The sequence below is a fragment of the Rhagoletis zephyria genome, unplaced genomic scaffold (genome assembly GCF_001687245.7).
Source record: "Rhagoletis zephyria isolate East Lansing unplaced genomic scaffold, Rhagoletis_zephyria_1.1 Rzeph_scaffold_00213, whole genome shotgun sequence".
Taxonomy (NCBI): domain Eukaryota; kingdom Metazoa; phylum Arthropoda; class Insecta; order Diptera; family Tephritidae; genus Rhagoletis; species Rhagoletis zephyria.
The window spans coordinates 147,552-162,567 of record NW_016157297.1 but is presented as its reverse complement, the minus strand read 5'-3'; the positions used below and the strand labels follow the sequence as shown (position 1 = coordinate 162,567).

General features: G+C 45.8%; 1 protein-coding gene across 1 annotated transcript in view; it reads right to left on the bottom strand.

The window, feature by feature from the left end:
* Positions 1-15,016, bottom strand: part of LOC108358139 (transcriptional activator protein Pur-beta-like) — a 246,786-nt gene that overhangs the window by 132,213 nt on the left and 99,557 nt on the right. Inside the window, exons 2-4 of the mRNA XM_017609311.1 lie at positions 6,632-6,694; positions 6,413-6,534; positions 6,249-6,351 (exon numbers count right to left, since the gene is read on the bottom strand). Coding sequence (XP_017464800.1) covers positions 6,249-6,351; positions 6,413-6,534; positions 6,632-6,694 — 288 coding nt within the window. The remainder of the gene's footprint in view (positions 1-6,248; positions 6,352-6,412; positions 6,535-6,631; positions 6,695-15,016) is intronic.

Genomic DNA, 15,016 nt, shown 5'->3' with positions numbered 1-15,016 from the left:
TTGCAGCTGCATATAAAATACAAAAACCAGTTATACCAGTGTATTTGCTACCTACGTACCCATACCTTGCGCGACCTTTTTGCACATATCTTTTGAACCAGGTAGAATATTTCAATGAAATAAAAACCAAAATGTGTATTCGTTGTTACTCTACAAGTATATTATTATAAATTATATTATTTTGTTTTACATTTATCAGGACAACAACAAAAACAAAAATCCACTGTTGCATGTCCTGACTTTATTTGCCCATATCGCTGGAACCAGTAGGAATATTCCAATGAAACAAAAGACAAAATACTTGTTATATATTAAAATATACATTTCATCAGCGCTGGACTTGCCAAAGGCGTTTCACACCGTGTGCCATTCCACGCTGCTAGAAGACATTGAGGCCTCCTCCTCCCACAGGGACTGAATCGATTGTCGGCAAATTATATGAGTGGTCGACAGTCGCAAGTAATCTTCAGAGATCAAACCTCGAAACCAAAAAGAATTAAACAAGGGTATCCACAAGGTGGTGTTCTCTCAACCTTATTATTTCACTTCTACATCTCGAAGCTTCCCCAGCGACCTTAGGGTGTTTCCCTGATCTCATACGCTGACGATTGCTCGATTTTGGCGTCCGGGAATGGAACTGATGACCTCTGCTCAAAAGTAAACGCCTATCTCTCCAGCGTTTCTCGCTTATTCACTGCAAGGAGCCTAACACTCTCCCCAACGAAATCAACCCTCTTCACCACCTGGACGAAGGTCAGGCTAGAATTAGGTATACACGTTGATGGCACATCAATACCGACTGTAAACAACATGAAAATTTTAGGGGTCACCTTCATAGCCTGCTCTCCTACTCCACGCACACAACCGCAGTTGTCAATAAAATACAGAGCCGCAACTAGGTCCTCAAGTCGCTCGCCGGCAGCACTTGAGGCAAGGACAAAGAAACGTTGCTGGAAGCATACAAAGCAACTGGCCGGCCCGTTCTAAACTATGCTGCGCCAGTTTGGACGCCGGGGACTAGTTGTTCGCAGTGGATGAAGCTACAGACTTGTCAGAACGCCGCACTCCGGACAGCGACTGGGTGCCTTCTGATGACGCCTGAGCACCACCTACACAGCGAGGCCCAAGTGCTCCCCGTAAGGGAACACAACAAAATGATTTGTAAGCAATATCTGGTGGGGTGCCACAGAAGCCAACACCCAAAGAGTCCTATGATACAGGAGGATCCTCCGCTCAGGCACGTCAGGACGCAGTCCAGCAATACGTAGACCAACCACTGGACCCGACGACATAAAGACGAGCTATTAACGACATCCATAGAGAGTCAGTCACCACCTACCTTGACTCTCGACCTATGATGAATTCCGTAATCGGAGCCCAATCACCACCAGTAGAAGAGACTGAGCTTCAATTGCCAAGAGAGACCCGCGTTACCCTGGCTCAATATCCCCAATGAGTGCCCAGCATGTGGAGAATCCCCTCACGACACCAACTACCTCTTCACATGCCAGCTCAATCCGATTCAACTGACACCCCTCTCCCTATGGTTCGACCCCATTGAAACAGCTCGTTTCCTGGGCCTCCCGTTAGTTTAGCTTGACGACAATGATTAAATGTTGACCCGAAATAGGCGGGGCTTAGTAGTGCCGCTACAACAACAACAACAATCCCCGCTATTGTTTAACTAGTATATTTCAAAGCTCCCTCAACCACCAGAGGTAGTTGTTGTTGTAGCGGCTACAACAACCCCGCCCAGATCGGTTGGTATTTCAGTCGTTGTCGTCAAGTTCCACTAACGGCAGCCCTAGGAAGCGTGCAGCTTCTATCGGGTCGGTCCACAAGGACAAAGCCGTTAGGGTTGTCGGGTTTTCCGGGCATGCGAAGAGATGTTTCGAGTCATGTGGGATCTCTCCGCATGCCGGACACTCATTTGGCACATCCTCATTCAATCTACTCAGGTAGGAGTTTAACCTCTTGCAGTAGCCAGAGCGGAGTTGGGCTATTGTCGTTCGTGTCTCCCGAGGCAGATGAAGCTCCGTCTCGTCTATGTCCGGTGGCGGTATGCCTAGAACGGCATTCACAGGTCTAGGGTCTACATAACTCGAGACTGACTCCCTGTGAATGCCGTTCAGGGCCAGTCGGTAAGCTGACGGGTCCAGAGGTTACTTGATGAACCTCTGGACTTCGTCCGTCAGTTCATATAGATGCCTCCTGACGTGCCTAGGCGAGGGCTCCTCTGCTAGCAGCTGTCTGTTTGGGTGGCCACTTCTGTGGCTCCCGATCAGGAACTGCTTGCAGAGCATTATGTTGTGCTCCTTTATGGGGAGCATTTGTGCCTCGTTGTGGAGGTGATGTTCGGGCGACATCAGGAGGCCTCCTGTCGCTGTCCTGAGTGCGGAGGAGGATGCAGTCTGAACTGCCGGCTAAAATAGCTCGCGCATCGCTCCGGGTCCGACGAAACATGGTCGCCGAAAGAAATTTCGACTCTGTCGTCGTGCATCGTCGGATTGCACAGTGACCTCATGGTTGACCAAAGCTTACTCACACCAGAGGTGACGTTACTGGTCTTCAGATGCTCTTCCCACTTCTTCCACTTATGTACGTTTACTAGTTGCCGAATCTCTGCGTTGAGATCCCTGATACGGGGATCTCCAGGATCGGCCTGACGAAGTCTATCACGCTTATCGGCTAAATAAGCCCCTTCGGCGGGGAAGTTTGGACGTGGGTCCGTTATACACCCTGCCGGTATGAAACGTGCTGCAGCAGCAGTGCAGCCCTGCCGAAATTACGTTCACCAAGATGGACGTCGGTTGGTGTGGGAAGCGCAGTGAAGGTGTTTTCAGTTCATATAGGTCCGGTGTTTAGCGGAGGCAAAGTCGGTTGGTTTATCTATCGAGATGACTATGGGTAGATGGTCTGATGCTAAAGTCAGCATAGGTCGCCATGTTATGCTGTTTATCAGACCAGCACTGACTATGGTGATGTCTGGCGAGCTGCTGCAGTTACCCATAATCCTGGTGGGTGCGTTCATTGTGCAGAATGTCGAATCGTCTATATGCTCAGCCAAGTCTGTTCCCCTACGATCGTTTGACAGGCTTGAGTGCCAAAGATCGTGGTGCGCATTAAAGTCACCTACTACCATTAGGTTTTCACCTCTGAGGAGTGCACCTATATCAAGGTGATATCCTGCCGGGCAGCAGGGGACAGGGGGTATGTATATGTTAAATATTTCGAGCTCAACATCGCCTGACCGGATAGCAATGCCCTGACATTCTAGGGTGGTATCCCTGCGGTCGATGTCTGCCTTGATAGGACACCACCATTATCTCGCTCGCGATCTCGACGGTGCACGTTGTACCCGGCACAATTCAACAAAGTTGAATTGCTGTGCAACTTCGTCTCTTGGACCGCAGCTATCAATATACCATGCCGACACATGAAGACGGTTATCTCCTCAATCTTGCTCTGTAGCCCGTTGCTGTTAAATTGAAGGAGCTTCATTTCGTTCGGGAGACGTTTCGTGATGCGGGGTGTAAGGGATGTGTGTGTTCTTACCGCCGTTGGCTGTGTGCGCTGCCGTGATGATTGCCGCCCTGTGTTGGCGGGAGGCGTTGCAGTTGAGGTCTGAGACCGAACAGCGCAACACGGGCCCTCGAAGTTCCTCGTCCAATCCCGCGTGGTACGCAGGCCTGAGCCCGCCCTAAAGTGACACCAGCCAAGGCAGGTGTTACACTTGACCGATGTCACATTACGGAATATCCTGGTCTGACATACCGTGCAGATTGTGGGAGGAACCAGGAGTTGTTGGCGGCGGCGTGTGGGTAGTAGTGCGGTTATGTGTGTTATGTGGTCTGTTGTGGCTGTGGTATGGTCTGTGGTGTTATTATGTTGTTGTGCTGTGGTGACTGTGAGGCTGCTCAGGTGGACTGAGGTTAGCCGTGGAGGCTGCTCTGTTTGAGCAGCAGGGGGCCACGTACAACGTCCTGAGCAGAATCTAAGGTGACTCCACCCCTCGCAGGCATTACACTTGACTGAGGTGGAGATGTGGTGTAGTCGTCTCTGGCAAACACAGCAGGTGTAGATTTCTGGCCCTGGGTTTGACTCGATGCCAGCCCTGAGTAGAAGAATACGTAGCGAATGTAGCCCTATGGACGAGCAACTTCGCCGACCTAAACGGGGTTAGATCGCCGAAATAAAAGCCTTGGTCAGGTAAAACCCGATTCATTCCGGTACGTAGAACCGGCTGTCGTGGGAACGTACGTAGAAACGGCTGTCGTAGGAACGGAAAGGGAGTCTCTATTGTCTCTTACGCTGACGACTGTTGGCAATGGCGTCTGGAAATTAAATTGATTATTTATACTGGAAAGTAAACGGCTGTCACCAAGGGGACTAGCCCTCGCCCCTACAAAATCCTTGGCAACCTTATTCACCATCTGGACGAATCAAGTAAGACTCCAGCTGGGTATTCACGTCGATGGCGAACCAATTCCGACGGTGAATAACCAAAAAAACCGCGGAGTTACCTTCGACAGTCTGCTCTCTTTCTCGGCGCATGTAACCGCAATTGTCAAAAGAGTACAGAGCTGCAACAAGCTCCTCAAGTCGCTGGACGGTAGCACTTAGGGAAAATACAAAGAAACGTTGTTGGCAACATACAAGGTAATTGGCAGGTCGGTTCCTAATTATGCAGCGCCCGTGTGGTTGCCAGGGACTAGTAGGAGTCAGTGGACGAAGCTACGGACAAGACAAAACACGGCACTTCGGGTTTCGACTGTGAATGCAGTTCTGGGCACACAACCACCTGACGTGGACGGGACAGAACTTTGTCTGCCTCAGGAGACCCGCACCACAATTGCCCAACTTCGCTCTGGCCTAGTCAGTACCCAGCATGCGGAGAGTGGCCACATGACTGGCGGCACTTCTTCGCATGCCCCCAAAACCCGACGGGGCTAACGCCCCTGTCCTATGGACATCCCCTGTTGAAGTCGTGCACTTCCTGGGCCTTCCCTTAGCTGAACCAGAGGACAACGCAGATGGAGCAGATGTAGCCCTAGAATCGAGCAACGTTTGATGGATTTCGATGGAATTGATGACTTGTGCTCGAAAGTAAACGGTTATCTCGCCGAACTTTCTCGCTTCTTCACTGCAAGGAGCCTTGTCCTATCCCCTGCGAAATTCTCGGCAACCCTATTCACCACCTGGACGAAGGAGGTCAGACTGCAACTGGGTATTCACATTGATCGCGTAACAATACCAACGGTGAATAACCCGAAAATCCTTGGAGTTACCTTCGACAGTCTGCTCTCCTTCTCGGCGCATACAACCGCAATTGTCAACAAAGTACAGAGCCGCAACAATGTCCTCAAGTCGCAGGCCGGCAGCACTTTGGGCAAAGGTAAAGAAACGTTGTTGGCAACATACAAATCAATTTGCCGGCCGGTTCTCAACTATGCAGTGCCCGTGTGGTCGCCGGGGACTAGCAGTACGCAGTGGATGAAGCTACAGACCTGCCAAAACACGGCACTACAAACAGCGACCGGATGCCTCCTGATGACGCCCCAACACCACCTACATGACGAGGCCCAGATGCTCCTAGTCAAGAAGCATAACATAATGCTCTGCAAGCAGTTCCCTGCGGGGAGCCACAGACGTGGCCATCCCAGCAGACAGCTGTTTGCAGAATAGCCCTCGCCAAGGCACGTCAGGAGGCATCTTTACGAATTGACGGACGAAGTCCAGAGGTTTATAAAACAACCTCTGGACCCGTCAACCTACCGACAGGCCCTGAACGGCTTTCACAGGGAATCAATCTCGAGTTATGTAGACTTCCGCCCGTATTTATTTTTCTTTATTAGATTTTCCCACCTAAGATTTATACTTTGTCAAGAGAAAAAGTGGAGGAGTCATACATACATCTCAAGAAAGTGTTTTAGAAATCGAACAGAACTTTAAAATTAGATTGATTGATACGTTTTCGTTGCTCAATGGCTTTAAATAAATAAAATATATTAAAATCATATAAAATAGTTACAAATCTCGTATAGAAACACATTTCATTTGAGGTCCGTAACACTCTCCTACCATTTTTTCATTACGAATCTGTTAATGTCGCTCATATATAACGTCTTAAGGCTCGCAAGATATTTACCTCAATGTGAGTGCAGCTATTTATTTAGTTTGAAGGCATTTTTCATATGTGAGAATAAGTACATATTTAATGTATGAATGTATATGTATATTGTACTCACCCAAAGATGCATAATAGTCGCTAAATGTTGAAAGATGATCACGAAATTCAGCGGCAGTTGATAAGGCCAAATACACTTGACTACGTCTTCCATCGGCACCAATCTAAAAATACGTAAAATTAATTGAAATGATTTAAAAAGATTGCCATAAATAATATAATGACCTCGGCGACTTTAATAAAACGCCCACGACGGTTTTGTTTCACATCCAAATAGAAGCGTTTCGATTGTATTTGAAGCATTTTCGTTGCCAATTCTTGTTCTCCTTGTTGCGCACCTGTTTGTGCTAATTAAGTAAATATGATTATATATATCTCATATGCATTAAATTTACGACTATTCCATATTTATTTATGAACTTATTGCTTTCGAGATAAACTTACGCTTGCCTGCAGTATCAAAATCACTTCTGCCACTGGTGCCCTCCATGCCACTTGCATTGTATTCTATGATAAAACGTAGTTAAAGAATTTGATTAGTATTTATTCAGAAACGTCGGATAAAACTATGGCATACATATAGATAACCCTGAACGTTCAGCTAAGGAAAAACTAAAAATGCAGATCGATAGTTCTTTTTACGATGATTTCAATTATATAAATATACTTAGCGCAATCGAAAAGTAAAGAAGATATAAGAGGTTAAAATAAAATTTTTCGACATTTTAAAATAAATAAAAAATAAAATAAAAATATTGATACATAACCGGTTGTTGTGTTGTTGTAGCGGTTACCAAGCCCCGCTCGGGTCGGTTCATCCGTCAATGCTATTCTCTGTTTCAGCTAAGGGGAAGCCCAGGAAGTGTGCGACTTCCACAGGGTCTGTCCATAAGGACAGGGGCCTCAGCTGGGTGGGGTTCTCAGGGCATGTGAAGAGGTGTCGAGAGTCATGTGGCGACTCTCCATATGCCGGGCATTGGTTGGGCACATCCTCATTAATTCTGCTCAGGTATGAGTTGAGCCTGCTGCAATAGCCAGAGCGAAGTTAGGCTATTGTGGTGCGGGTCTCCCGAGGGAGACAAAGTTCTGTCCCGTCCACGTCCGGTGGTTGTGTGCCCGGAACGGCCCAGGGCGGGAGTCTACATAATTCGAGACTGATTCCCTGAGAATGCCGCTCAGGGCCTGTCGGTAGGATGACGGGTCCAGAGGTTGTTTAATGAACCTCTGAATTTCGGCCGTCAGTTCGTAGAGATGCCTCCTGACGTGCCTTGGCGAGGGCTCTTCTGCAAGCAGTTGTTTGCTGGGATAGCCACGTCTGTGGCTCCCCACAAGGAAATGATTGCAGAGCATTATGTTATGCTCCTTGACTGGGAGCATCTGGGCCTCGTCATGTAGGTGGTGTTGGGGCGTCATCAGGAGGCATCCGGTCGCTGTTCGTAGTGCCGTGTTTTGGCAGGTATGTAGCTTCATCCACTGCGTCCTGCTAGTCCCCGGCGACCACACGGGCGCTGCATAGTTGAGAACCGGACGGCCAATTGCTTTGTATGTTGCCAACAACGTTTCTTTATCTTTGCCCCAAGTGCTGCCGGCCAGCGACTTGAGGACATTGGCAATTGCGGTTGTATGCACCGAGAAGGAGAGCAGACTGTCGAAGGTAACTCCGAGAATTTTCGTGTTATTCACCGTTGGTATTGTTACGCGATCAACGTGAATACCCAGTTGCAGTCTGACCTCCTTCGTCCAGGTGGTGAATAGGGTTGCCAAGGATTTCGCAGGGGATAGGGCAAGGCTCCTTGCAGTGAAGAAGCGAGAAAGTTCGGCGAGATAACCGTTTACTTTCGAGGACAAGTCATCAATTCCATTCCCAGACGCCATGATCGAACTATCGTCAGCATAAGAGACAATATTGACACCCTGTGGTGGTTGAGGGAGCTTAGAGATGTAATAATTAAACAGTAGCGGGGACAGGACACCACCCTGGGGTACCCGCTGTTTACATTCCCACGACAGCCGGAATTCCACGTACCGGAATGACTCGGGTTTTACCCGACCAAAGACTGTTGTTTCGGCGATCTAACCCCGTTTAGGTCGGAGAAGTATCTCAGAAGTTGTTCGTCCATAGGGCTACATTCGCTACGTTTTCTTCTACTCAGGGCTGGCATCGAGTCAAACCCAGGGCCAGAAACCTACACCTGCTGTGTATGCCAGAGACGACTACACCACAACTCCACCTCAGTCAAGTGCAATGCTTGCGAGGGGTGGTGTCACCTCAGAGTCTGCTCAGGACTACGGATCCATCGGCAGTGGAGCACATCATTTGTGGCCCCCTGCTGCTCAAACAGAGCAGTCTTCACGGCTAACCCCAGTCCACCTGAGCAGCCCAATACAAACACCACAGCACCACAACACAATAGACCACACCACAACCACGACAGACCACACAACAGACACAACCGCACCACCACCCACACGCCGTCGCCAATAACTCTTGGTTCCTCCTACAATCTGCACGTTATGTCAGACCAGGATATTCCGTAATGCGACTAGGGATGTTCCGATATAAGTAAATACGAGTATGTACTCGATACTTTTGTTTCAATACCAACTACTTTTTTTACTTGAATCGTTTTATCGATACCTACTTAGTATCGAAATAAAAGTACTTGTATCGAATCGATTTGAGGAAGTGCCATATCTTTCGGTCATATTTTTTCTATGGAAAATAATTGCTTCGCTTTTATGAAAAATAATTGATCAAAGCAATGGCACCGCCAAGTGGGGATATATTTTTACAAAGCTCAAGCAATGCTTTGTAGCCGTAACGTTTTATGGGAAACTTTCAAAGGTTCAATTTTTTGTCTAAGTAATCGTATTACTTCAAATGTTACTAATAATATATAATAATAATAAACATATCTATACCTCAACTGAAAATGTATTGAAATTATTTGAGAAAGGGCGCTGTGAATCGGCAGCTGAGATAGGGCGTTTTTGTACCGAATTCTGAAAGAGGGTGGTCTTGAAAAGTTTTATGATATAAGGCGTTTTTCAATCAAATTCTGGAATAGGGTGCTTTTGAAAAGTTTTCTCAGATAGGGCGTTTTCAATCTGGCTGCCGAGATAGGTCGATCTGCCACTCAGGTGTCGCAAAAGGTATGTCACAGATAACGCCTGAAAATTACTTTCGCTTTGTGCATATAAAAGGATGAAACGTTATCGATATAAGTAGGTATCGATACATTCGGTCCACTCATATAAGGAGTATCGAAATAGAGATTTGAGTAAACTCACTTGAGTAGGTATCGATACCTTGATGGTACCGGAACGTACCTAAATGCGCCATCAGTCAAGTGCAACACCTGCCTTGGCTGGTGCCACTTTAGAGCATGTTCAGGTCTGCGCACCACGCGAGATTGGACGAGGAACTACGAGGGCCCGCGTTGCGCAGCAAGGTCGCAAACCTCAACAGCGACGCCACCCACTACCACCACAGGGCGGCAACCACCTCTGCAGCGCACACAGCCAATGGCGTCACGGCCACACACATCTCTCACACCCCGCATTACCACACGTCTCCCGAACCACATGAAGCTCCTTCAATTTAACTGGAACGGGCTTCAGAGCAAGATCGAGGAGATAACCGTCTTTTTGGGAAGGCATGGTATATTGATAGCTGCGGTCCAAGAGACGAAGTTGTACAGCAATTCAACATTGTTGAATTGTACCGGGTACAACGTGCACCGTAGAGATCGCGAGCGAGATAATGGTGGTGGCTTAGCGTTCATCACGCACCACGTCGAGCAGTATCGTCTTATCGAAGCAGACATCGACCGCAGGGATACCACCCTAGAATGTCAGGGCATTACTATCCGGTCAGGCGATGTTGAGCTCGAAATATTCAACGTATACATACCGCCTGTCACCTGCTGCCCGGCAGGATGTCACCCTGATATAGGTGCGCTCCTCAGAGGTGAAAACCGAATGGTAGTAGGTGACTTTAATGCGCACCACGATCTTTGGCACTCAATCCTGTGAAACGATCTTAGGGGAACCGACTTGGCTGAGCAGATAGACGACTCGACATTCTGCACAATGAACGACGACGCACCCACCAGGATTATGGGCAGCTGCTGCAGCTCGCCAGACATAACAATAGTCAGCGGTGGTCTGATAAACAGCATATCATGGCGACCTATGCTGACTTTGGCATCAGACCATCTGCCCATAGTCATCTCGATCGATAAACCAACCGACTTTGTTTCCGCGGAGCACCGAACCTATATCAACTTCTCCAAAGCTGATTGGAAAGGCTTCACGGAATTTACTGAAAACACCTTCGCTGCTCTCCCCACACCAACCGACGTCCACCTTGGTGACCGTAAGTTCCGCAGGGCTGTCACGTCCAAATTTCCCTGCCGAAGCGGCTGTTCTAGCCGATGAGCGTGACAGCCTTTGTCAGGCCGATCCCGACGATCCCTGTATCAGGGATCTCAACGCAAAGATTCGGCAACTAGTGAACGTACATAAGCGGAAGAAGTGGGAAGAACATCTGAAGACCTGTAACTTCACCTCCGGTGTGACCGTGAGGTCATCGTCCAATCTGACGAAGCACGACGACAGAGTCGAAATTTCTTTCGGCGCCCATGCCTCTTCGGACCCGGTGCGATGCGCGAGCTATTTTAGCCGGCAGTTCATACTGCATCCTCGGGAAGGCGAAAGCTTCCAAAGCCATGGGTCCCGACGGAATATGCATGCTGATGCTGAAAAATTTGGGTCCTGCGAGAGTAGCGTACCTAACGGAGGTCCTCAATTTTTCTATGGCCACTCTCATCATGCCAGACATCTGGAAGAGAGTGGTCCCACTGCTCAAACCGGGGAAACCTGCCGACAAAGGGAAATCGTATCGACCGATAACACTCCTTTCCCCGGTAGCGAAGACACTTGAGGCCCTGCTGCTCACGTATTTCACGAACCACCTGACCCCAGCGAAGCATCAGCATGGTTTCCGTAAAGTGCACAGTACAAAAACAGCACTTAACGCCATAAACACTTAGATAATTCGTGGCCTTAACCGTAACCGTCCCTGTGAGAGAACGGTTCTAGTAGCTTGGACCTGTCAAAGGCTTTTTACACTGTCAGCCATTCCACGCTAATAGAAGATATAGAGGCTTCCTATCTCCCACAGAGGCTCAAACGGTGGTCGACAAATTATCTGAGTGGTCGACACTCGTATGTAATGTTTAGACAAATCGAGCAAACTTAGAAAAATAAAACAGGAGGTTCCACAGGGTGGTGTCCTTTCCCCACTACTGTTCATCTTTTATATTTCAAAGCTCCCTCAACCACCAGAGGGAGTCTCAATTGTCTCTTACGCCGACGATTAATCGATCATGCCGACTGGGAATGGAATTGATGACCTGTGTTCGAAAGTAAACGGCTATCTCTCCGAGCTTTCTCGCTTCTTCACTGCAAAGTGTCTAGCCCTCTCCCCTACGAAATCCTCTGCGGCCTTCTTCACCACCTGGACGAAGGAGGCCAGGCTACCGCTGGGAATTCACGTCGATGATACACCAATTCCGACGGTGAATAATCCCAAAATACTCGGAGTAACATTCCACAGCCTGCTCCCCTTCTCTGCGCACGCAACCGCTATTGTCAACAAAGTACAGAGCCGCAACAAAGTCCTCAAGTCGCTAGCCGGAAGTGCCTGGGGCAAAGACAAACAAACGTTGCTGGCAACATATAAGGCAATAGGCCGGCCGGTTTTAAACTATGCAGCACCAGTGTGGTCGCCGGGGACTAGTAGGACGCAGTGGATGAAGCTACAGACAGGACAGAACACCGCACTCAGGACAGCGACCGGATGCCTCCTGATGTCACCTGAACACCACCTCCATGACGAGGCGAATTTGCTCCCAATTAAGGAGCATAAAATAGTGCTCCTCAAGCAGTTTCTGGTTGGAAGCCACAGACGTGGCCAACCAAACAGACAGCTGCTTGCAGAGGAGCCCTCGCCTAGGCACGTCAGCAGGCATCTATACGAACTGACGGACGAAGTCCAGAGGTTCATTAAGCAGCCTCTGGACCCGTCAGGATACCGACAGGCCCTGAACGGGCGGGGTTGTTGTAGCCGCTACAACAACAACAACAACACCCTGTTTAATTTTACGTGGCTGACTGGTACTGACGAATGTCGACCACTCAGGTAATTCGCCGTATAATGTACGTGAAATTCGTCTTCTTTCATCGCTGCTCATTGACGCATTTATCCACCTTGAGCACGTTTAAAAAATATCTGTCACTTCTTCCAGAACTTTACTGAAGGTCGACGGGCCTAGAGAAACGTCGAAGTCCTTTCCAATTCCCGTTTGATATCCACCTTCAGCAAAGAAACGCAAACGTGCGGTGAGTTTTATAACAGGCGAAACTGCGAACTGTTTTTTAGCTTGCTGAGTATGCGAGGTTAGGAGTTCCAACAAATATCGAAAAGCGGGCTTATTTACCCTATAATACTTCTGAAACCTGTAACAGCAGGAAAAGTAAAATCCGCGAGAAATAAAATCCTCGAGAATATTTAGAATCGGGCTGATAAATAACCAAAACTGGTCAAAATGTCACTTAACTTAATCAGCTGGCCATAAGTGCATATAACATATTTATAATTTATTTATTTGAATCTACCACATTGTTTGGAATGTACCACAATTTTGCATGCATATTTACCACTAAGAAAACTTTGCGTCCGAACACTCTCAACAGCAACTGATTTGATTTGCTTTGCCTAAATACCAGCGAAGCATCAGTCAATCGTCAATTATCGTAAGACGCACGAAGACGATGATAGTATACATGTGTCGACGTCGCAGCAGGCAGCATTTTGAAGCACAATTACCATGTGTTTGGAAAATCAGAAAATGCTCGCCTGTGGTATATGGTGCCAAGTTAGCACTACATACCATTTTTTCTTAAAAAACGAAAGCTACAAATTTTTTCTTTCCACAACAAATTTACAACAAAAAAGCTACAGTTAATTCCTTTGTAACCTTTTCAATATCTCAATTCTGTCGTCAATGGCGCATGGTGTCAAGTTAGCACTACATACTAAAATTTGTTCGAAAAAGGGTCAACTCAATTTTTTCCAGAAAAAATGATAGCAACAAATTTTTTCTTTTCACAACAAATTTTAAAGTAAAAAGCTACAATAAGAGCATAGTAACATATTGAATATCTCAATTCTATCGACTTGGTGTATGATGTCAAGTTAGCACTACATACCAGTTTTTCTTAAAAAATGAAAGCTGCAAATTTTTCTTTCCACAGCAAATTTACAACAAAAAAGCTACAATTAATTCCGTTGTAACCTTTTCAATATCTCGATCCTGTCGTCAATGGTGCATGGTGTCAAGTTCGCACTACATACTAAATTTTATTCGAAAAAGGGTCAACCCATTTTTTTCCAGAACAACGAAAGCTACATTTTTTTTCTTTTCACAACAAATTTTAAAGTCAAAAGCTTCAATCAATGGCATAGTAACAAATTGGATATCTCAATTCCAATTCTTAATGGCATTAACAACATTATAACATTTTCAATATCTCAATTCTATCTAGGTGTATGGTGTTAAGTTAGCACTACACACGATTTTTTTTTAAAAAACGAGAGCTAAAAAATTTTTTTTTCCACAACAAATTTATAACATAAAAGCTAATGCCGTTATAACATTTTCAATATCTCAATTCTATCGACTAGGTGTATGGTGTCAAGTTAGCACTACATACCATTTTTTCTTAAAAAACGAAAGCTACAAATTTTTTCTTTCCACAACAAATTTACAACAAAAAAGCTACAGTTAATTCCTTTGTAACCTTTTCAATATCTCAATTCTGTCGTCAATGGCGCATGGTGTCAAGTTAGCACTACATACTAAAATTTGTTCGAAAAAGGGTCAACTCAATTTTTTCCAGAAAAAATGATAGCAACAAATTTTTTCTTTTCACAACAAATTTTAAAGTAAAAAGCTACAATAAGAGCATAGTAACATATTGAATATCTCAATTCTATCGACTTGGTGTATGATGTCAAGTTAGCACTACATACCAGTTTTTCTTAAAAAATGAAAGCTGCAAATTTTTCTTTCCACAGCAAATTTACAACAAAAAAGCTACAATTAATTCCGTTGTAACCTTTTCAATATCTCGATCCTGTCGTCAATGGTGCATGGTGTCAAGTTCGCACTACATACTAAATTTTATTCGAAAAAGGGTCAACCCATTTTTTTCCAGAACAACGAAAGCTACATTTTTTTTCTTTTCACAACAAATTTTAAAGTCAAAAGCTTCAATCAATGGCATAGTAACAAATTGGATATCTCAATTCCAATTCTTAATGGCATTAACAACATTATAACATTTTCAATATCTCAATTCTATCTAGGTGTATGGTGTTAAGTTAGCACTACACACGATTTTTTTTTAAAAAACGAGAGCTAAAAAATTTTTTTTTCCACAACAAATTTATAACATAAAAGCTAATGCCGTTATAACATTTTCAATATCTCAATTCTATCGACTAGGTGTATGGTGTCAACTTAGCACTACATACTAAATTTTGTTCGAAAAAGGGTCAACTCAATTTTTTCCAGAAAAACGAAAGATACAAATTTTTTCTTTTCACAAACAATTTTAAAGTAAAAAGCTACAATTAATGGCATAGTAACATATTGAATATCTCAATTCTATCGACTAGGTGTATGGAGTCAAGTTAGCACTACATACCATTTTTTCTTAAAAAACGGAAGCTAAAATTTTTTTCTTTCCACAACAAATTTA